This window comes from Nyctibius grandis, chromosome 22, assembly GCF_013368605.1.
Source record: "Nyctibius grandis isolate bNycGra1 chromosome 22, bNycGra1.pri, whole genome shotgun sequence".
NCBI lineage: Eukaryota > Metazoa > Chordata > Aves > Nyctibiiformes > Nyctibiidae > Nyctibius > Nyctibius grandis.
This window is the reverse complement of record NC_090679.1, coordinates 5,419,104-5,442,536: the sequence shown is the minus strand read 5'-3', so window position 1 is coordinate 5,442,536 and position 23,433 is coordinate 5,419,104. Positions and strand designations below refer to the sequence as shown.

General features: G+C 47.8%; 1 protein-coding gene across 1 annotated transcript in view; it reads right to left on the bottom strand.

Moving 5' to 3' along the window:
• The window catches only part of FGF18 (fibroblast growth factor 18), a 72,986-nt gene that overhangs the window by 10,281 nt on the left and 39,272 nt on the right, over positions 1-23,433 (bottom strand). The window contains exon 4 of the mRNA XM_068417248.1: positions 8,533-8,639. Within this exon, the coding sequence (XP_068273349.1) occupies positions 8,533-8,639 (107 nt within the window). The remainder of the gene's footprint in view (positions 1-8,532; positions 8,640-23,433) is intronic.

Below are 23,433 nucleotides of genomic sequence, written 5' to 3'. Positions count from 1 at the left end.
CATCTGGCCTGGCCCATGAAATGATGTACTAAGCACCAGTCCCATCTTGGATGTTCCCACTACCATCCAAGGAAGCCCTGCTCCCAGGATTCACAGCTCATGTCACGCACAGCTCCTCTACCCACAGTCTGGTTAAAGCAAAACCTCCTCTGCTTGCTCAGCCTGAAAGGATCAGCATCCATCCGGGGTGCTTACAAGACTGCAAGAACTGATGGTAGCACAGGAGGACTCAGCATAGACCTTAAATATTCACATTATTCTTATAAAATGATGTCCAGCGAACACTGTGGATGTTCTGTCTGGCAAAGCAGCAAAATACAAATTCAACCCCAGCAGCACAGTGTGGGCTTAAATGTGCTTAACGATGCGCTCCATTTATGAAACCCACGACCTAAATCCATCAGACCATGTGGGTAAAGTGTACAGACAGCACTAACAACTGACCGGCAAAGAGAAGTCGTGGATAAACTGTGGTGGCATAATCTCTCCCCATTCAGTGCCATGAATACCAGAGTCTTCTGGCTCAGCCTTCAGGGCTTTGGCATTCGATCTTACATGCACACACACACCCCCTGAGGCCATGATCTGTTAAGAATTGATGCAGTTTCTAACTATTGGTGAAATAAAGGGGTCTTCTCCATATAAGCACGTTTCTTCCATCTCCTCAGCCTCTGGTGTAATGTGTCAGTTCAAGCACCACCAGTGTTCCCCAGCCACCCCCGTTCCCTCTGCAAACTCTCCTGTCTCTCCTCCCCAAGCCTTGAGGCTGTTCAGTGTTTATCAGTAGCCACCAAACTGCTCTTCTGAACACACAGAGCTTCAAAACGACCTCTGCTCTCCCTGCAACACCCAGATCAGCCGCCTGCCATTCCACACCACCACAAAACATCTAAACTTCTTCCACAAAATTCATTACCTACATTCATGTCATTTTCCCCTCTCCTCCCCACCTCCAGAGAAACTTCTGTGCAAAATAAATTGTCACAAATACAGAACCAGGACAAGGCCCATTGCTCACAGCAAATATTAACACTGCAAAGGTCCAGCGAGCTCACACAAACTCCCACCGCTTTGAAGGAAGCCCCGCAGCATCGAAGCCTATCCACTTCAGTGCCAAGGCAGCCTCAGCGCAGTAAACACTGGGAAGTAATTTCACTGGGCTCAACCATAAATGGCTTCTTGGGGATCATTACACGGTTGTGCCATCCAGAGTGAGGACTCCTGGAAAAGCCGCGCAACGCTCGGTGTCTGACAGCTGCCTCCGCGCAAACCCAACCCAACCATACCCACCTCAGGCTGCGACAGCCCATCCCGACGCTGCCCACAGCTTCACAATGGAGGGCAGAGCCACCGCAGCCCCTTAGGGAAGGCACACGATGGGTTCTGGCCAGCTCTTAGCACATTACACCTACCAAGAAGCAATATGACAAATTATCGTGTCCAGTTACCCTGAGACTGCGTGATAACAACATCCCTACCGTAACACCTAGCAACCCCTCCTCGGGGAATTCTTCTGACACATTCCCAGTACTGTAAAGATCTGAACCTGCAACAAATGAACCAGATGACACAAATCCCACCAGTGTCCACAGAAGTTTTAATGTGATGCTTCAGGTAGCCCAGCAATGGGAAAGGAGCAGCTGTGAAAGGCTGCAGTGTCATCAAAAGCCTCATGATATTCAGGGGCTGAGAACGGAGGACGGTTATTGCTGATTTTTAACTTCCGCTTCTGCTTTTAATTTCATGAGAATCTCAGTTGTAAGTTTTCAGAACAATAATTCAAAAGTTTTTACACTGGTTGCAGGAAAAAGCTTGATTAGGTGAATGCAGAAGATTCTAATGGTTCAACCGAAAGTAAGACCTTTGCAATCCTGCAGGCCCTGCTTCAAGATTTTCAGACACTTGAGGCTGGTTTCAGATCAGGTCCTTGTTCAAAGTACAACAGGGTCCAAGGTTGCTTGGCTGCAGGTTCCACTGAACGTGTTTATTTAGATGACTTAAACTAAAACAAACTCCCAGGGGAGCAAAAGCCTGGGAACCATTCACTTCAAAAAAGGACGAATCTCACCCTACATGAAGAACCAGACTACAGTCCAAAACGAGACCTGAGCGAGATCCAGCAAAAGCCATGTCAAGTTTTGCTTTCACGTGAGATGCCAAGTCAGAATAGTTTATGGCTGAACGTGTCACAAACAGATCTGCAAAACGCATGCTATTAAACCCGACACCCCACTAATTCTGGTCGTGTTTTTGTTGCAAATTCAGCATTCAGCCCCAGAAATTGTTAGGTTTTACAAGCCCCTTTCAAACAACCCAAATACTGTGCAGCTCCGGGAAAAATTCTGGATGAGCATCAAAACCCTGTGAAACTCAGAGTTCTGCCCCAAATCCAAGATGCAGTTAGGCGTGGTTTTAAATATACAAGCTGAGGAGTGCAAACACCTCATCTACTGCATCGAAGTTTCAAACTGCAAACCTCTGAGTGCCTCTCTGCCTTCGCCACCTCCCGACGTCTTTGCAGCACATTTGGCTGTTGGGACAGACCCTGGTGCAGGCAGGCACTGGGGAATACTCACGGCCGAATGCCATGCAGGACTTAGCCATGTGAAGGGCATCAGGCTGGGAGCTCGTGCCTAAGTCTCCTTCCCTCAGGCTAACACAGACCTCTGCTTTACAGCAAGGCCCTGGTTTCCCACCACCAGCGTTTCAAAGGTAGCTTTTCAAGAAAGCTCAACCTCAGCCTTGATCAAAGCCAAGCGATGACAAAGCTGGTCCAGATACACTGATATGGCTTTGGAGAACCCACCTGGTGTCTCCTACCCAGGTAAGTCCCCTTGTCCTACAAGGGGTGGCTCCTGCTGAACCATCTGGTGCTCCTGTAACACAACACGCTCCTTCTCCTGTAAGGCCAGAGGTATTATAAAGGGCCAAGACCGCATACATGGGCCGTAGCGAGCGCCTTCACTCTTTGATGCCATCAGAGTTTTTTTAGCCAACTTTCCTGACTAAATGCACACATGCTTCAAGAAAACCCCTATTTTAAAGCTGTAATGTAAACAACCCCAAATTATTACTATCCCCTAAAGGCTACTGCTGGCAGGCATCAGTGATAAAGCTCTGCCAGAGCAGTCTGGCATCTAGCAACAATTTGTTTATCGTCCTGCAAAAATACAGAGCGCCTTGCCATATGGTATTAGCAACTTTCTGGTAACATTAAGAAATATATTGGCTTGGAAAGCAGTTATCACACCAGAAAAAATGTTACATCTTGGAGGCAGGTCTATGCTGAAAGTGGTATCAGCACAGTGGTGCTGGTCAGGGGTGGGGGAGAGGTGATGGTGGCCAGCAGAGCCATGCCACCACCAGTCCCCGGCGCAGATGACGTGCCCCTGGCACAGCCACGCTTCGGCTGGCAGAGCTTTTCTTTAGGAGCTGGACCATGCTCAAGCACACAAGCCCAGCACAGCTCATCTGTGCTTTGTGAGCACCGGGAGGTCTTCAGCGCTACAGACATGGCGTCAGCAACGCTGTCGCCAGAAAGCACCCGAGTTACTTGTCATGGAGCTGAAGCAATGCCTCAGCCACCCCAAATGGCCAGTGGGTTCCCACCTTTCAATCAACAGCTTTTTCCCACTGTTCACATTAAGCACAGAGAAAGGAGAAATAGAACCAAACTCATTAAAATGCTTTTTCAAATATAATGCATATATATTATAATGATTTTCTGAGAGTGTGCATATACCAGAACACTGAGGATTTTTGGAAAAAAAAAAAACAACAAAGAGATGGTGCAAGTCAGCATGTGGATTTGGTGGGAAATCACCTATTTTATTGTATCGCATGCTCTCAGGCTTGAATTCTTAGGAGCTGAACTGATGTAATGAGCAGGGACTTCTTGGGATGCAACTTGACTGCTCTCACTTGCTGTAGAGCTGGCAGGTATCATCACAAGGGTGATACCTGTGATAGACACCATTCCGTCTATCGCTTTTCTAACTCTGCCCCTATTTCCTCTGCCCCTATTTTCCTACCTCAGAAGAAGGACTCACCCCCATTTACACCCCCCATTACAGGAGTTTTCTGCAGTCTCACAGTGTCAAGGTTGCAGCTCCATTGTGTGGAGCAGCATCACACGGGAGCACAGCACACAACTGGCAGTCGCCATGCTGTCCCCACTCCACCTGCCCTCTTGAGTGCCATCCCACCCTGAGGAGGTGGCTTCAGCACCCACCACCTGCTTCTCCTTCCTGGAAGAGCTCAAGGAGTTGACTCCATGCACTGAGAGATGAAGCTGCTCTCAAAATGAAACCAACAGAGAACAACAGAGAGAACCAACAGGGAACAATATTGCCGATGGACCTGGAAAAGATGTAATTCACCTAATGCCATGAAAGAACGTTAGTGGGATTGCTTGGAGCATCTTCTGAAGAAATTTCTGGATCAAATCAAAGATGTGCTTAGCTCTTTCCCCATTCTCAAATCTTCTGGATTCCTTCCAGGCATTACTTACCTTCCCTACTTCTATATCTTGCTCTGAAAACTGTCTCCCTCGCTACAGTCTGCAATAAGCAGCCTCTCCTCCCACTTGGCAGCTTTGCAGGAAGCCAAGGTCCATTCTCCTCTGCCCTTGGCCAGTCCAGAAAAACAAGCTTATTCTCTCCTCTCCCTTTATAGCTGGGAGTGCAAAACACTCCCGTTAGGGATACCTGCTATAACCTGAGTGCCACTGCCAACCAGACTGTGTGATCCCGTGGGCAGCTGGTAGAGAACCACAGGAAGTTCCCTGTCAAGAGTGCCTGAGGATTAGGAGATGCTCTGATCCCCACGTAGCAGTGCCTGAAGTAAGGGGCAGGGCTTTGGTCATCTTGTAATGGTGCTGACAGATCCAGTTTAAGCTTCGCAGAGATCGTTGACCTCTTGCAAATGCTCTCCTGATGAGGGGACTGGGATGGGGCAGGGAAAGGAAATCTGTGCAGCGTCCTGCAGTTCTAGATAGCACAAATTTGCTGTAAGGACAGGTGCAAGAGGTGGGCAAGCTAATCAGCAGCCACCTGCTTACACCCCAGGCTGCTATTCCTTGCTCCAGAGACTTAAAAGACTTATCTTTGACAGCCTTTTACAAACACCAAGTCCTTACTTTATTGATGTCCTTATCTCAATGCATGAGATAAGAGAAGCTGGGGCAGAGAGAAAAACCACAGGAGGACTCACCATGAGAACCACAGTTAGAAACTCAGAGCTCCTCCAAAGAGACCATTAGCTCCTCTTCTTCCCTAACACAGAATTATTGCAAATATTCAGAGTTGCGTTCCAGGTGACCAGTCACACTGCGTCTTGTCACAAGTGGGCAAGTCATTTGTGCTTCTCCTTGGAAGGAGAGCTGAACCTTTCCAAGCCCCCTTCTCCCCGCTGTTTGTAAGAAGCCTGAGATAAATAAACAGTTAAAATAATTTTAATAAAAGACAAAAAAGTTTTTAACAAAAGCAGCTAGTATTCCTGTTCTGAGTTTTCATATTTTAATCTCTCGCCTCGTAATATAACTCCACCATAAAGCTCAACGGTCCATAGAAGACTTCAGCAAAACCAGAAAACTCAGGACCTACAATTTCTGTGTGTGTATACATAGAGGCACCAAAAACCCACAGGCAAAAAAAAATACGGTCAGAAGGAAAAAAATAAAATTAAGTCTTTCTTGGGCCTTCAACATAACACCAAGAATCAACGAAGAAACTCAATCCAATTTGTTCTCCCCCAGCGCTGGTCGCCTTTAACAGAAAAGTCACTCCCTGTACAACACCTGCCCTGTCTCCAGTTTTCATAAGCAGCACGTAGAGCGTTGGTGACCTCAGCAGCTGCATGCTGTGACAATAAATAATGGTAGAAGCCTGCCCAAAACACCTCCGAGCCCTTTGGCCAATGTTGGCCAGGAACACACATGCAGTAACAACCAAGCAAGGGGAAAAAACACAAGGTTTGGGGCTCCTGAGAAAGCTCCATCAGATGGTTTCTGCTCAGAAACGCTGGTGTAGGTGCAATTTCTGATAAATAAATAAAAAGACACAAATGCTGCTTGTCTCAGCCCCGTGGGTTAGTCTGTTGGCCTGCAACACAACGGGCTCCGACGTGGGGAGCAAGCCCTGGCTCCGGAGCTCCTGCACGCGTCACCAGTTCCAGCTGAGAACAACAACCTGCTCCGGTCTGTAATACCCTTTGTAGGTGATTATGGGAAACAAAAAGGACTAAATTTAAAGCAGGTTTTCAACTGGGGGGGATCCAAAACTGCTGACTGAGGAGGAGAACAAAGCCAGATGGCATATGCTGGTATTGTTAGGGATTATGCAGTGTAAGGCAATAGGAAATGAGCAGAGAAAAAGACCCGGGTTGGTCCCATGGCTCCTCTCTTGCCAAATGAACACACTGGGGCGACCGTGAAACAATCAGTTTATGGGTTCCATTCCCTTCCACCCCCAGACTGAACTTAAATATTTGTATAAGCCCAGGCGTAACTTTTATCTAACGTTTTCCTTGGGGTTTACTAGCTGTTTAGAGCATTCAGGCTAAAAAGCATTCCCTCAAACTCTTTCCACAAAAAGAGCTGAAACTATGATACTAATTAAAACCACACTGGTATCAAGAAGACATGCTATTATTTTCTTTTTTTGCTCATGAGAAGCTGTTAATATGGGCAACGCGTCTGGAACATTTTCCTTCCAAACGCCATGCTCCGTACCCCCTCCTGCTCAGGTCGGCTGGTTTATGAACTTGTCAGCAATCTGGGGTGGGAAGGCTCATATTTACAAGAATAGATTTAGTATTTTTTTATAACAAACCATTTGCCAACTTAACATTATGAAAAACACATCAAGAAAGAAACCAAAAGCTTTATGCTGCATGAAAGGTAACAAGCTAAAGAACCGTCCTGCCTTGGTGCCCAGTGGGCCAAATCAAGGGATGAACCTTGCCAAAATATACTATATGTTTTGAAATGCAGCCTCTGACTTTTCCAGGAGGCTCCTGGACACGCAGCGCAGACCAGGAAAGGACGTGGCTGCACCATGTACCACCGCTGATCCACCCCGAAGTAAGGTCTAGGTAAGACTTCATGTGCCTTTTACCCCATCTAATTTGGATGCTTCTAAGGTCTCCATTACCATCGCATCAGCACCTCATTAACAGTAACAAAATTATCCTTGTAACATTTCAGGGAAAAATGCTATTATCACATTTAAAGGATGGAAAATTAAGGCCAAAAAAAAAAAAAACCAAAGGCCAGATTTGGGTTCAGTGCAATATTCAAAAGCATCCATGTGTATCCAGGGAGGTTTGTTAAAAAACTAATGTCCAAGATCAAACAATGGTGCCTGGTTCAGAGCAGTAATTGCACCGCAGAAGTGCAGGAAGCACAGAGAACCGGCTGCTTTGGTCCAGTCCTCCCAGAGCACCCATTTCCAAGTCCCCACTGATTTCGAGCAGCGTCCTGGACGCTGCCTGCATTGCCAAAGCAGCTCGGCAGTGGGCCGCCGGAGGAAGATCTGGGCTCGGTCTCGACAGAAGCATCTGCACGGCTCGCGAGGAAAACCAGCGTGGCAGGAGGGATCCTCTGGGGATGGCGCTTGTCCCGCAAGTGTCACTCTCGGGACCACAAAAGTAAATAATGTTTCATCAGAGCAATTTGGTTTCTGGTTTCTGTTTGGGAGCGTGGCTTTTGCTGTGTTGACTCAAAACAAAACTCAGCTTCCCCTTTTCACAGCCACAGAGATGCCAGATTTTAATTCCTGGTGGTGCAAAGTGCGGGCAGAGCAGGAGGGGGCCTTTGAAGGCTGAGATATTTTATTTTATATTTATTTTTTTGGTGCTATTTCAGCTTTGAGCAAGCTCCTGCCTGGTTAGCAAGCTTCTAGGCTCGCCAACAAAACAGAAGAACTGCCTAAGTTACAAAAACAAGCTAATACATAAAACCTATGACTTCAGCAAAGCAGTTAAGCTAGATGGGTGAACACGCTGTAATTCGTTACATGCTTCCATTGTGCGGGGGATCCAAAGTAATAAAATATTCCTGTAACGCTAGAACCGTGAGGCCCAGCCCCAGTACGACATTCGGATTCCAGTATTAGCTCTGCCACACCATCCCCTGGCTCACCACGGGAAGGAGCCTCACGTTGCCTGCCTCCCCAGCACTAACCTCCCCAGCACTGCCCTCCAAAGAAAGACCAAGTAACGAAGTTATTGTGGAGGTGGCCACGGCACTGGGATGCCGAGATGACATCTCACGTCAATTTAACGCATCTGTAAAGCTCAAACCCATCCGCATCCGAAGCATCACCACAGAACCCCAGGGCTGGCTGCAGAGCTCCATTTGATGGACGCGGGGGAGGGCTCGGCAGGGCACGGGCTGCCTCCCAAACCCCACATCCCCTCCGTCCTGCTTTTCATTTGAGGCTGACAGGCGAAGCTCCAACACATCATTACAGCCTTGAGGAGGCTGCTGAAGGTAACACTCATGTTACAAATGAATTAATAGGAACCACTTACCTTCCCCACTAGCTTGCCTTTCCTGTTCATGCAAAGGTAGAAGTCTGTCTCCTTCCCTTTGATCCGGACTTGACTGCCAAAAGTGTCTGTTTCCACTAGAAGCTGGGCTTGTAAAGGAAAAAAGAAAAAAAGCATTTACCAATGTGGTCCTATGAAGTCAGGGTGTGCAAAGCTCATCAGCGCATTGTCCTATTACCTCTACCTGAACCGCACCACGCTGGGATGCTCTGCAAGGGAACAGCCCAAGGAACCCCCCAGGGGCTCAGCTCCAGGCTTGGTCACACATGCAGGTCTGGCACGTCTCCACTGACTCCTGTGCGGATGCTCCAGATTTCACACCAGTTTAGCACAGAATATGCATATACACACATGTGCTCCATCAGTCCACATCAACCCCACCACCCCATCAGCAATATAAAGCTAGGTGCTCTCCTTCACGCTACAGGAGGGTTCTCAGAGGGTAAGAACATGGATTTTATTCACATGAAAATAAAAGATCAGTCGGACAAGAATGAAAATCCTTTCCCCACAGCCAGCAGCCCTCAAACACTTCACAGAAGTGGTCCAGCCACATGCTCATGGTGCAAAACATCGCAGTGATTTCCTGAAGATCACCGCAACAGCTAGTGGGGGAGAAATTTGGTGCTGCTCATTCTTTCTGATGAACACCAGCCCTGCAGACACCCCCTGTGTGTCTAGCTATGTTCCCAGGAGGTCCCTAATTGCTTTCTGACAGTCCAGGTCCATGACTCCTGCTCTAGCTGGGAGAAATACAGCCAATCTCATAGTGCTTCGCATGTTTATTGAGGCCAGAGCTGGTTTGCAGCACTGCCAGGAGCCATGGTAGAGGACAGATTTCTGCTGCATCTTCATAAACCACCTGCCCCGACACAATTGTATTTGCAGAAGTGGCCGATCTGCCACCCAGATATGTAGCGTGCCCTCATCATCTCAAAAACCTAGACACATCCAAATTCCCTGTTTTATTCCATCTCTGATCTAAACACGAATTCCAGTCATGCTCGAGGTTCGGATTCCAGGAATTTCCCTGGAGAGGCAGGAACAGGCAGACTGGACATTTTGGTTCAGATCCATCTCCGATACAGAGGGGGAGAAAGGAGACATGGCCGAAACACAATGCAAGAATGTGTAAGTGTCAGCAAGTGCAAATCCACGGTCCTGCTCTGGAAATACTCACGCTTGTAAGACCCGAGCCTTACCGTAGCAACACAGCTTTTGCCAAACTCTGGAGAATGTTGATCTGTGCTGCAAAAAGTCACATTCTTTTTGGCATTCATATTTCAAACTTTAAAACCCTCTAAGAGCAAATATGTTCACTGTGAGGATTTACCATGGGGATAGAAATAGGAGTTTGTTTCATTTAAGCACATTAATATTTTTCCCACTTGTAAAGTCAGCTTTTGGCTTCTGCAGCAGTGCAAATAATCACAAACCTTTAACTCACAAGGGCCCTAAACGGAGTTTTTCCCTTTGCAGCTCAGTCACATGTGCAAGTTCGGGGTTTTCCAGTTACTAGCTGTTTACATTTATGTAGATATATTTGTTAAACCTGTTACCTCAGGGGATATTTAAAGAATAACTTCTTTCTGACAGCAAGTGAGATAATGCCTGTATTATAGCAGTATATTACTTGCAATCACGCATAAATATGGATATTTATCTAAGTCTTTCAGAAACACACCACGGGTTTGGGTATCTGCAATAGAGAGCAGCTTGCCAGCGACAGCCGGGTGCTTTCCCTCCACACCTGCCACGGTGGTATCGAAGCAGCGACTACCCACACGCTTCAGTGAGGAAGGGCCATGCAAACCAGAAAGATCCCATCACAGTAAGGACATAAAGATGAGCAAAGCCAGGATGGGGGAGGATGGCACAGGGTCAATGATAGGTCTTCAAGGGGACGATGGTGTATAACTTGGTGAATGCCCACTGCTTCAAGAAGTTCAGGGAGGCTGCTCAGATGCAACACAGCATTAACGAACCAGGGAATAGCCAGAGGTAGGACTATATTTAAAGAGGTGACTGTGAAAGGTCTTCCCCGCAAATGAACAAAGGCATCAGAGAAGACTAATAGTCAACCTCAAACAGGGAGAACAGCAGCCCGCACATGAGGGAAGGTTATGGAGCCAGCACAAGAGGTCCCAAAGACTGGCCCAAGAACCATGGCCAACACCCACTGCACCAAGGAGTTGTCCACAAATCTACAGGGTCAAACCCACCCAAGGCCACCCAGTGAAGGGGTCAAGTGAGGGCCTCACAGCTTGCACACAGGCAAGAACAGGACATGGCAAGTTCCCGTCTAAGCTGCAAGGCATTCCTCGTCCATTCCAGCCTCAGTGCTGCAACTAAAGCTGCTAAGAATAACGCTGAACATCAGACACAGGTTTTAGACAGCCAAATTAGGAGCTAACATTGATAAAGCCCTCCAATGTGAGAGCCACGACCCACGGTCCTGCCAGACAGCCGGCAACCCGCACCTCTCCGAGGCAGGTCCCCCCGCAGCCCACACTCAGATGGACAAGCACGGGGCATGCTGGCTGGCGTTCCCCACCCCCTCGCTCTGCAGCCGGTGTGAGTAATATCCAAGCTGATTTTAATTTGAAAAATATCACCTTAAAAAGATGCCGGTTCCCTGCTGTGAAAATTAAAACCATCTGGATGGAGTGATTTCAAATAATTAATCTAGGTCTCCTTTGACACCGCTACTAATTAAAATATGATACCTTCCTCCCCCTTTTTAAATAAAGAATTTAAATAAAGTTTAAAGATCTAATAAAATAATGTCATAATTTAGAACTAAATGGAAGTCACCTTTCCTCCGGACTGCAAAGGTTACGCCAGTGCTGAGATCCCTCCCAGGCTAGTGCCGCAGTGCAGACAGAGCAGCAGCAGATGGGCAAGCACCCAGCCCGACACCCACACCAGTAAATACACCGGCATACATACCCCAGAGCCCCGACGAGGCTCACGAGCCCCAGAGACCATCCTGCACCCAATGTCTAGGAGTGGGGAGCAGAGGGAAGGAAGGTCAGCAGATGCTGTCTGCTCCCCGCTGTGATCCCAGCTGCCGAAGTACAGGCTAAGGCCACCCACGGGTACCCACCTCTGACAATCTGAGTCTTAAGATACTGGAAACGTGTTCTTACTTCTAGGGATCCTTGACCTCCTTTCCTATGAGATATCAGTGTGGCTTTAGGGTTGGGTTCATGACCAGTTGGCTTCCAGCCTCAGGCACCCCTTGCAGGTCATTCTCCTTTTTACCACAGGCATCTAAATGGGGGAGGATTTGCTCCTCTCTCCCTAAATTCTCTCAGGAGCCCAGATAGGGACCTTGCTAAAATCAGGTGGGATGAATCCCAGCCCTGAACACTGCAACAAGAATTTCTGGGGGATGGAGGCTGGCCCAGCTGCTGAGGTCTCCCACCCCACTCACACGCGACAGGAGAAGAGCTCAGTCACCACCAATGGGATGTAAATAAATGTAAGCTGAGCTTGGCTTGCTGTCTCATTTGTCTCTCTGATAAAGATGCTATAGCTACAATGAAAGCGCCAAGGAAAATCCAAGGGAATTTCCATTGAGAGCTCAGGTAAAATAAGTCCCACCAAGCTGGATCAGCATCCCCACAGCAGTCTGCTGCTCAGGACTTCACCTGCCTTCCAGCTCCATTAGTCCCTGGATACACCATAGAGAGATTACAATCTTTATTTTCAAAAGCCCTGCACTCTAGCCTTCAGATCAGGTATTATTGTTTAAATTCTTTGACAGCTAGATATTCTGATATATTTTCCAAGGGGGAAAAAAAAAGCTAAAGAGAAAAGAAGTCTTTAGAGGGTGAGATCTTCTGCTACATGCTTTTGCCTTATTGGCCCATTTAACCTAAACCTTCCTGAAAACTCCCACTGGAAGAGACTGGAATTCCTCACATGTCTAGGTGAAAAGGATTGCATATATACGTCGAAAAGCTATCTTCCAGCTAAGAAAACATGAAGTCAGGGAGATATGTGAAGGTGGCAGAAAATATGCCAAATTATCTTTCAAATATTTCCTGGGAGTGGGAGGACGGGAGCCAGCGAAGCACAGGGAAAGAAAGGAGAAATGGGGCACCCGAGAACCGTGAGGTTTACATGTACCTATCGCAAAAGCCCAAGCACCAGCCAGTTTCAGATAAATGAAGAGATAAAGGGGAAAACACAAGGAAGGTGCAGAAGGACGGGATACTTTGAGCCTATCTACCATTGCTTTTTTTTGTTTGGGGTTTTTTTTGCAGGTATAAATCCTACAAAAGGAGCTGCAGAGAAAAAGAAACTACAGCCACTTATACTGCCCACGGGCACCTTGAAGCAGGCCAGCTAAAAGAGATTTCCTGGGGAAAAGGCTCTCAGAGGGGACTGAGATTTTGTTGCTTTGATTGCACTATTTTTCTGACGCAATTATGAAGTCAGGGAAACCATTCTCAGCACTTGAAACCATTTCCAGTTAATGAAGAGGAAGGACGTACAGATACGCCGAGGCTGGGACCGCAGCGTTTGTGATGGAGAGCAGCTTTCCAGTTTAGTAATTCTGAAGCTATGAACCGAGACAAAGCACTTTCAGAAGTTCACAGCGTTGAAAAACTTCTCCCGCATCTGACAGGAGAGTAAAGTCACTCTCTGGTAAGACTGAATCTTGCAGTGTGAAGCCCATCATGGCCAAGGGCGCTTAAAATACTTGCAACCTGTTCAAACACAACCTGTCCCCTTCCAAAACCACGTGAATCCTTTACACGACCACAACACAGGAGAGAATGACCCTGCCTCCACTTCACATCCATGACATAATGAAGAGGGAATAACGCCAAAATTAGGTAAAATCTGGAGGGTCCAATAAAGCCCACAGCCTATGAACAAGTGAGGGAATCTAGGCTGCATCCTCTGGTTTTGTTTGCACACTCATATACTCCTCCAAACTGTACCATTTTAAATAGTTATAACCCATACAACCCAAATCCCTTCTCAATTATTCAGGTGCAAATCGGGAGTAACTCCCGAAATCAATAAAGCTGGTGCTCAGGAGGGCAGAGCTCTGACCCACATACCTCTGCAATTAGCTCATCGAGCCTGTCTTGAGCAAGCATAGGATATGTATGCCAAATTATTAAAAGGGATGGTCGCGGGGAGGTGGGGTAAGAGCAGCTCCGAGATCCAGGCTCCAGGTGTTTTCTTTTTTAAGCCATCACTTTGCACAATCAAGGGAAGTACCCGGTGTAAGAGCAGGGGGACGCACAGGGAGCAGCACACCCATCTCAACCCGGGCTTTTAAAGATGCCATCTCTCTGCATGAGGTTTTCTTTTAAACCTCATTTAAACATCATATATTTTATTCGGTCAGCTCATGCAGTTAGGGAAAAAGACATGATTTGGAGCAATAAGCCCCTGAGAGCATCAACACACACCAAGTGCCAAGTCACAGCACTTCTCCATGCCTGATTTCAGGGCAGGAAGGGGAGCAGGACCGAGGGCCCTATGCGAACAAAGGAAAGACTGCAGAGACAACCTGCCACCCCTGTAACAGCCTCAGTAGCTCTCAGGAACCAGACAGGTTAAATATTTGCAGGGGAGACATCAGAAGAAAATCTATAATGCAGGAAAGACCTCAAAGGCACTTGCAGTGCAGCAACCTGATCCTGCAAATACTTCCACACAAAGGACTTCACACACATCGGAAGTCCCTTGAGTGCTGATAAAGACCCCTACATGGCTTCAGGGTCCGGCCCCTGCCACCAGCTGCGTGGTTGGACACGCCAGGAGCATGGCTTTGGACACGGAGGTGTGAGCTTTCCCCCTCCCCAGGGCTGCCTCCTCACCCTGCCTACCTGCAACTGCCCCCAGGGCTGGATGTGATGGAGAAAAGTGCAGGATCACAGCACTTTTAACAGAGACACAAGGGCTAAAGGTCCCCCTTCCTGGCACACTCTGGGACGCCTTCCTCTGGATTTCACCTCTGCACTAGCTGATAAGAGCTTCGGTCTCCGGGAGATGCTTTCAGGCACTCTCATCTGCAAACAGCCACCTAACACCGAGAAGGCGTCCTGTCCCATTTCCAGGACGCTGAGCTATCCCGTCGGTGCTCACTGGGCACGTCGACATGACACGAGGCCAAGACATGCGGAAATATCCACGCTGGTGCCAACCCCGCCAGCCTGAGCACCCAGTCCAGGACAGATGTGCGAGCATGACACACTGCCGCAGCCGTTAACCCCACGGTGTGCACAGACCGAGATATTCGGGTAATAAAATATCACCCACACACCAGTGAAACCTCCACGATTTAAGCCTGTCACAGCATTACAGTGGTCTCATCTGTAGGGACACCCACACAAGAAATCCCGCCACCAGTTCAGCAGTGGCTAACAAAACATGCCCAGGGAATGGTGGTGATGGTGTTCCCCAAGCGTCTCAGGGACCATCTCGGGGAAAGCCTGCCTCCCCACCCTGTAAGAGATGTGTTGCCTATGCCAGAATGGCAATATCAAGGAAAAAAAGGAGATTCTGCAGCAAAGTAGTACTCTTCTCAGGACTGCCCAGGCTCCTAAAGGATGACAAAGCTTCCAGACACAGTCCCTATAAACTCACTCTACTTACCACAGCTTGGGAGAAGCTTAAATGAAAATTCGCTAATTTGAAGTCTTTTATAAGTCCATGCATATGAAAGCTGTTTGATAGTTCAGCTGACTTAAGACCAGAATAAACACCAAGGTAGGTCGTAGAGATTTTGCCCAACTGAAATAAAAATGTAATAAAACCCTGAATCCGTGAAAAACAAAAAAACTAAAAAAATATCTGAGGACAACATGAAAATTATAAGTACCATACTACTGGTCCAAGCCTGCACTACTCAGGGTCTGGTCATCATTTATCCACGTGAAAAATGAATGTAAAATACTGTCATTCTGACACGGAGCCATTTGCACCCATTTGTAGATCTAAGAAAACAGGATTAAGCAGTGGGGAATCAGACTTGGCCTCTTGAAGATGTTTTATACATAATTCACCATAAGAGACACTAAAAATATTTTGGCAGTTGCTTCAATCATGGTGAATAAGCTTATTTAGACAAGACTCAGTAAAACTGGAGGCGATAGGTTGTGTGCTTTAAAAACGCCTGGGCAGGGAGCGGCAGTGAACAAATTCTGCGCTGAACTTTGCCACCTGCACGCTCCCAATGACTAAGTAGCAGCCCTGGAAAGAGAAACGTTAAAGATGTTAGCACAGAAATTCCTCTATCTCACCAGGGTGTCTTGCTGCCTCCAAACACAGCCTAAAGTAGACAGTATTTCTACAGAGGCAGGAAAACTGCTTGACAAGCTGCCAGGCTCCGAGTCTGGAATTAGTGAAGGATGAGCCTCAAAAAAAGTTCAGAAGCTCTGTTATGCTTGAAAAAGCACCTAAAATGAAAAATAAAGGGCCAAACCCTGATGTCTTTGATCATTCTCATTTGAATAAACTCCTACTGACATGGTCAAGCCCAACAGACAAGGACCTCAGAACCTGGCCCTGAGCACCTAGCTGAAACGCATCGAAAGCACTGGAGTCTCTTGGGACTGGAAATAGCGTGAAGCCTTCCCGTCCCACAGAGGGTTAGAATTACCACAAGAACAAACCCTGCTGAAGTTATTTTGACTCTCTTGTTTCCAGTCTCAGCTGAACCCAAAAAAAATACCAATGTACACAAAAATAACAATAAGCGGAGAACGACAATTATGGGAACCCCACGTACTCTTGCTTCTCCAGAGCTGCTTTATCTGCAGCCAGAAGCGTAGGACAGACCACGTTTACTCCAAAGCACTCGCCCATCTCTCTTGGGCAACCTAACCGTTGGCTGCTCATCCTCAGCAATGAAGTAGGTGTGATGTCAGCACCACAATATCCTCTTACCGAGGAGCCCCAAACGCATAAATCTCTCCCATATGCCAACACCGTGATGGTTTCACATGCTCCAAAAGTTAGTCCATCCAGGTTCCACTGTTGTATTTGTGAGTGCTCCAGAACGGGGCTAATCAGGAGAAACGCATAAAGCATTTGTAGTGTTAGTTGATTATCAGCCGTGCCTGATACACGAAGATGCTAAGTTCTACCGAGCAGGTTTCTTATTCTGTGCCAGTAGAAGTTGAAAGTATGACAAGTAATTGTATGGATAGGAATATAAGCATGCTCATGCATTTTTTTAAAAGGGACTTATTGTAACTTTCCATTTTTCCAGCAAGTGAAAAATACGTTCAAAATAAAATTGCAGCATGCTCCGGTATTGTCAATGGGATCCTTGTGGCTCTGGAACCCAGAGGAGCAGAGGCAGCAGCACAACCTACTAGAAAAAATGTTCTGGCACATGGGGAAAATTTGTCTATGTTTTAAGACTTTAACCAGGGTTTGCTCTTACACATGGATGCAAACACAATTTCAAAGATATCTCACTTTTTAATGCTTGTGCTGCTGACGCTCACTTGTGCCAAATAAAAGATAATGTATTATTAAATGAAGTATAAAAAATTGTCACTTAGGTAAGAATATGAGAGTGTGACTATTTTTGGGTAAGGGTTGAAAGAGGTGGACAAGAACTGATCTTCTGTGGCAGCTGGGGACACGCATCCTCTGGAACCAACTGCAGCCACAGTGAGTCCCTCAGGAGAAGCACCTCGGAGAAGGCTCCTCTGCATCAGCCCCTTTGAAAAGGTCTCTCCCTACAGACATAGCACACTTCTTTCAACTATTCTCAGAGCAGCAGCAACAGAAATAACAGAAAATCAGATATCACATTAACTCTGCCTTTAGCACCTTTGGTTTCATATATTTATTTTTGGAAACACATTAATCATGGGAGTTAAACTATTACCCCCAGTCCACAGCATAGGTAAGACTATTTACTTGCCTTTTTATTGCATTTTAATTGCATGAGAAGTTTTAAAAGTCTCTTTTTTTTTTCCTAGAGTCATTTGGGACAAAAGGCATCTGGCATTGGGTATTTAAATAAGACCTGTCAGAACTGTAAAATTAAGTTTTATGTTTTAATAAAGGTACTTTAAAAATCTCAAATATAATTCTGCATTCAAACCATAAGCGTTTGGATTAAGAAAAGGAGATCCCTTGTTAAATCTTAATATAAAAAGTAAATAGAGTACAGAACTAAGCCAGTCCTCATCTATGGCGTTATAAACAAGAGCAGCAAAGCTTATTTTGGGGTATTCTGGGTGTAAAGAATGAGCGCTGACAGCATAAAATCTGTATTATATTATTTGTTACTTATCCCAGTTTCAGTTTATCTAGAGACCCAGGTCATCCATAAAGCTCAGGCTCAGCCCCGTGTTTCCATCCAAAATTTTCTTAGCCCTTTTCTCTCCTCCCTGCGCTAGAGCATCCTCCCCTCCTCCCCACACCCTGGGGGCTGGCCCCGTGGACCTGCACAGGGGACGGTCCCTCGAGGCGGTGGGTGCCATGCTGGCAGGTGATGTCGCTGCTGTAGGTGTCCAGCCTGTACCCGTCCTAACACGGGTAGACAGAGCTCATTTATCTTGGAGAGCTCTTCGGCCAGCTCTTTAATTAGCACATAATTCACTTGAAAAATCTTCAGACATACTGACAAAGGACAAAACCCAAAGGACAAACCCTCCTTCCAGCCCTCGCTACCCTATGCCACTGAGCCCGTCCCTCCTCCCCGCCGGGACACCTTGTTACTCTCCTATTTTATCTCCCGCTACAGTCTTTGGAGCAGACAGAAGGAAATTCCCCACTGCTCTTTATACACAGCAGACTTGAAACATTTGCAGGCAGTCCTGACGGCCACATCTCCGTGCCAAGCCCAAGGAGCAGGGCTGCCCCTCACCTTCGCCACAGGAGGACAAATCCACCTTAGAAACCTGCCAGGGTGGCCATGTCACCCCACACTTGCTGCCACCACCCGAGCTCAGCCAACCACTGCTGCTGCCGGAGGTGCTGCCGGCGCCCACGACACCCCTCACCGCCAGAGCCACCGCCACGAGGGAGCCCAAGGAAACACCACACAGCCCATGGGGCAAGAGACAGCCCTTGGCAAACCACACCTTATCTGCAAGGGCTTTGTAGTCCAGTGCAGAGTTGCAGCCACCCTGGGACTGACCCATGGCAGAAGAGTCATTTCTCCATCGGGGGACCCCAAAGGAGCAAAGGAACCGGCTAACCTGAACTAAGGAGCTTCTGTGCAAGCTCCTGGTGGGGAAAGCAGATGGCTTTCCCTACATCCAGGTGCCCACCAGGCCTGGCCCTCCACCGAGGTCATGAAGAGACCCCTCTGTAGATGAGAGGAGCGGGAAGGGAAGGGCCACAGGTGCGGGCAGGCTCAGGCCAGCCTCCAGCCTCCCACAGCCGCCGCCATGCCGCCCTCCTCCCCGCCTCCAGCTGCCCCGACCTCCAGCTCCACCGCAGGTCCACCTCCGGTGTGAGGAGTTAAAGCTCATCCCCCAACAGGCGCGAATGAAAAGGAGACAAAAAAAAAGCAGGATGCTGGTGAATGGCAGCAGTGGGTGGCCAGCCCCTGCCCCGCGCTCTGCACACAACAGGCACAGCCAAGTGTGTCTGGCACCAGACAATTATCCCGCTGGAGGTGCGCGAGGCCGGAGCGCCGAGAGCCCTTCTCACGGTGAGGCAACCAGCCATGTCGGCTAACAAAACCGCTCGCCAGGAAGCGGCCCTCTCCTCGCTCCCGTCTCTGCACCAGGGTTTGGGTTGGTGGTTTTTTTTTTTTTTTTCTGTGTTGTCCTTCCTGCTGGGGCATTTGCAGCTCAGAAAAAAAAGCAGGTCAAACATCCTCACATGGTATATTTAGTGCTTCCCCCTCGGGTTTCCGCGGCTTCCCTGCCATGTTCCTACCGGGCTTGGAGCGCAGCAGTATTTATGGGGTAGCAAGCTGACCCCTCGGCTGCGGTGGGCGAGAGTGCCTGACGTTAAGTGCTGCTAATGCGTTTTGCATTTGTGCTCGGGGGCAGGAAATCTCAACTTCCAGTGCCAAGGGGTTAATTATAATTTATATAGCAAGATCTCAGGCTGTGTGGGTTTTTTTTCTCCAGCTAATTAAGAGGTACAATTACCTTTGAGAATCAAAGGGATATTTTGGTACCCAGCTCTTAGAAACAGATTACAGGCGCTTAAAACACAAGGACATCTTTGCTTTTCTACGCCTGCTTAGTTTTTTTATTTAGACCATTAACAAGAAACTTATCTTCCTGATCGATCACCACAATGTACTGGAGATCACCTATGGAAGCCATGGGAATAGGGTAACATAGAGCATTGCTGCTTTCCCAGTGATCACCTACGTTTCCAGTGACATGTTTTACTGATACATCACCCACTGCTCAAGGCTCTGGCAAAACTTTCTGCTTATTAATTAACATATGTTCATGACAGCCTTGAGGTGGGTAATACCTAAACAGACCAGTCTGTTCTCAGCCTGCAACACTAGGGCTACTTACTCCCAAGACAAGTAGTAGGTAGACATGAGCACCCAACGTGGCTGGGCAGCTGGGGAGGCTGGCAGGCAGCCGCTGTGGGACCCACCTCCAGCAGCTCCAGCCATGGGGATGCGCAGAGCAAACAGTGCTGGGCTCTGCTGGGCAGGCTCACACCCTGCCCGGGGCTGGGGGATCGCTGGGAGCAAGTCCCTCACCTCCCACAACCTCCCTCCATTGGCTCCTTGCCTTCACGTTTGTGCAGAGGTTTAACAGTCACATGTCCCTCTCTCTCACCACTCTTGGAGGTGTTTGCTGAGCCATTTGCAAAGGGTTAATGTAATTGAATATTCAGATGTAGAGAGAGGGGGGGTTGGGCTAAAGACAGCACAAAAAGGTTCTGGGGAACCCTTAAAGTCCTGCTCCAGGGAGTCACTGGAGTTACACACGCCAGCACAGGCTGCAACCTCAGCTTGGCTTGGCACAGGCTGTGCAAATACATCTTCCACCATTCATTATTTTTCAGGGATGCAGTGGGCTGTTACTCTCTGGGAAATTAAGCGCTTACGTTACAAATTGACACTGTATAATTGTCAGCAGACCACATATGCCGCAGGCTCTCACACATCCGCACCAGCAGCCTCCACCCTGACCCAAAACACAGCTAGAAGCAGACGTGAGGCTGGCAGTGGCAACGAAGATCAACCCCTTCTCTAAAAAGGGCGTCAGCATTAGGACCAAGAGGAACGTCTCTCCATGTGGGTTAGAAATGAAGCTCCTGCTGCCAAAGCCAACAGGGGAGCTCAGCAACTGGTACCCAGCACCAGCGACCCTCTACCTACAGCCTGATCACATCATGGCAGGTTTATCTGGCTACCCTTTGATGTACCCACAGCAGCAAACTTGCCATGTTGAATTTGCAGCAAAGCGGGTGGAAGCACACAATCCAAAACCACACCGTGTGAAACATTACTGTTAAATTGGGAGGAGATAACGCAGTCAACACCTCAGCACAGAGAGATGCCGACGGGTGCTGCTCGACTCAAAGGAGCTCGGAGAAGTTCATTTAGCAACCTGACAATCAACACATCCTACAGGTATTTGCATCCCTTGAAGCCACTCTTTGATAGGCGATGGCCAGAGAAAAGGCACGTCAGTTGTCACAAGCCGTTTTACAAGAACACCTACAAAACGACGCAAACCTGTACGGAGCGGAGTGTTACTACAGGAGTCACCAAACAGAATATCCTGTTTCACTGCAGGAGACTAAGTGCAAATCAGGAAGGCTTTCCTATGTAAAGGTCAAGAATAATCAGGGTAGAAGAGGGGATGGTATTTTTTAGAGGGTTTATTACTGCATACATGATGGCGTCTCTCTCCTTGTGCCAGGTACAGCAATGGGTGCTGGTATGGCAACGGGTGCTGGTGCAGGGAAGAGGCTGGGAAAGGACCTGGTTCAGCACTGGAAAAAGCAAGACAGGGATCACAAAACTGTTGCTTGTAGTCCCAGCTGAAGCCGCTAACCTGCATGACGTTCAGGGAAAAGGACGTGTAAATGCTTAATCAGCAACACCACCGAGTTACATAGGAAAGAAAAAGAAAGGAAGGGCAGATCCAGAGGGAAACTCATGTATACCAGCATTACCTTTCCCTACAGCTTGTTATTTATTGAAGAAGCAGCAAAAGCTCCAGTGCACTTCAGAATACAAACGCTGACATGGAAATTCAGAGCCCTGAACCGCTTCCAACAGGGAAAATATACTGACCGCAGTCTGTTTGGAGGTCAAACAAAATCAATAGCCTTTCTCTCCAGTCTGTCTCCAAACTAAGCTTCTTTCAAAGACATCCAGAGAAAATGGATCATCTTTTGTTGGTGTGTGTGGTTTAGGGTTGGGCTTTTTTTTTTGTTTTGCTTTTTTTAAGTGGTCAAACATTCATAAGAGTATAAGAAACTCCCTCAGCATACTGAAAGGATTGTAGAGAGGTCAAAACTGCCCATCAGTTTTACTACACAATAGATGAGTTATCCAGTTCTTGGGGAGGAAACCAAGCTGGAAGCCGCTTAGCACTTGGTAAGAGAGGAAAAAATAAATCAATGTATTTGCTTGATCGGGGTACGTTTAAAGCTGGTTGTCAATTAGTTCAACACAGTTTGCTGTTACAGAGCACAACAATTTAGCCCCAGGAGCTCAAGTTTGCTGCGTTTCCTCAGATTCCTCCTGCTGAGAGACAGATATTGGCTGCAGCTAGGTCAGGCCCTGAGGAGGAGGAGTGAGGCTGGAAGTCACAGCCGCAGCGCGGGAGCTGGTGAAAGAAAGCCTGGCATCGGATACAGCAGGATTGGGGACTCCTTCCTTCCATTCAAAGTACACAGTAGACTGGATTCATGTCCAGAAAGGAGCAGAGATGGTAACTGGTTATTGCACTGGTACAAAGTGTGCCTCTCCACTCCGCAGCACACACCTTTTAAGATAAACTACAGATTATACAACCCTTGTGCAGATGGTATCATCTTTACACATGTCAGTGGGTCACCCCAAGCTGAGGGATAGGGCAGAAGGACTAAAGCAGTAGAATGGAAAACTTTGCCTATATCCAATTTTTTAAAAATAATATAAATCCTTAAAAATCTCAATACAAAAATCACAGGGAGAAAAGGGAGGGACAAACCACGACAAGACACTTCCTAAGGGTCCCACTGAATGCACCCAAAGAAGAATCACTGCCTTCCAAGCAACGGATCATTGATGACTACCTGCCAGTTCTGTTCTGACAATCCATGTTGAAAGACTCACCAAATCATAAAATTAGGCTGGGAAGGCTCTCCAGAGGTCATCCAGCTCAACCCTCTGCTCAGAGCAGGACCATCAGGGCTAGAGACCATCTCTCCTTAGCTGTGCTCCAGCTCCCCTGCAACAGGTTCCTCCTCCCGAGAAAGCTGACATCCCTGTCTTGATTTAAGTGTACCTAAGGGTGCGTGGTCACTGCGTCAGAGATGTCGCTGGAGAGACACATCTGCGGCTGACTTGGGCCCCAGCACCAGCAAAACTGAGAACAGACCTCATCAGGAGTGAGCTGCCCATGGCCATGACCATGAGCCTCTGCTGTCCCTGCAGCCACACTGATTCACATTTACCTAGCGGGCATCCCACATGGCTGATGTTTGCTGCTGTCCGTACCCATACTAGCTATAGTACAGCTACGACATGTCTCTAACTCCCCTTCCAAGAGCAGCACGCCAGCACCGGCAGCGACACGCGTCCTGACTCATCCACCGCCCTGCACTCACATATGCCGCAGGCAGAAGGGTTTGTTCCACCAGCCACTGTAACGGGCACCTCGTTTCTGAGAGAACATATTTAGCATCTTCTAATTAGGATATCGGCTTCTCGTGCCCACACAGGTCTAACAGTTCCAGCGCTAG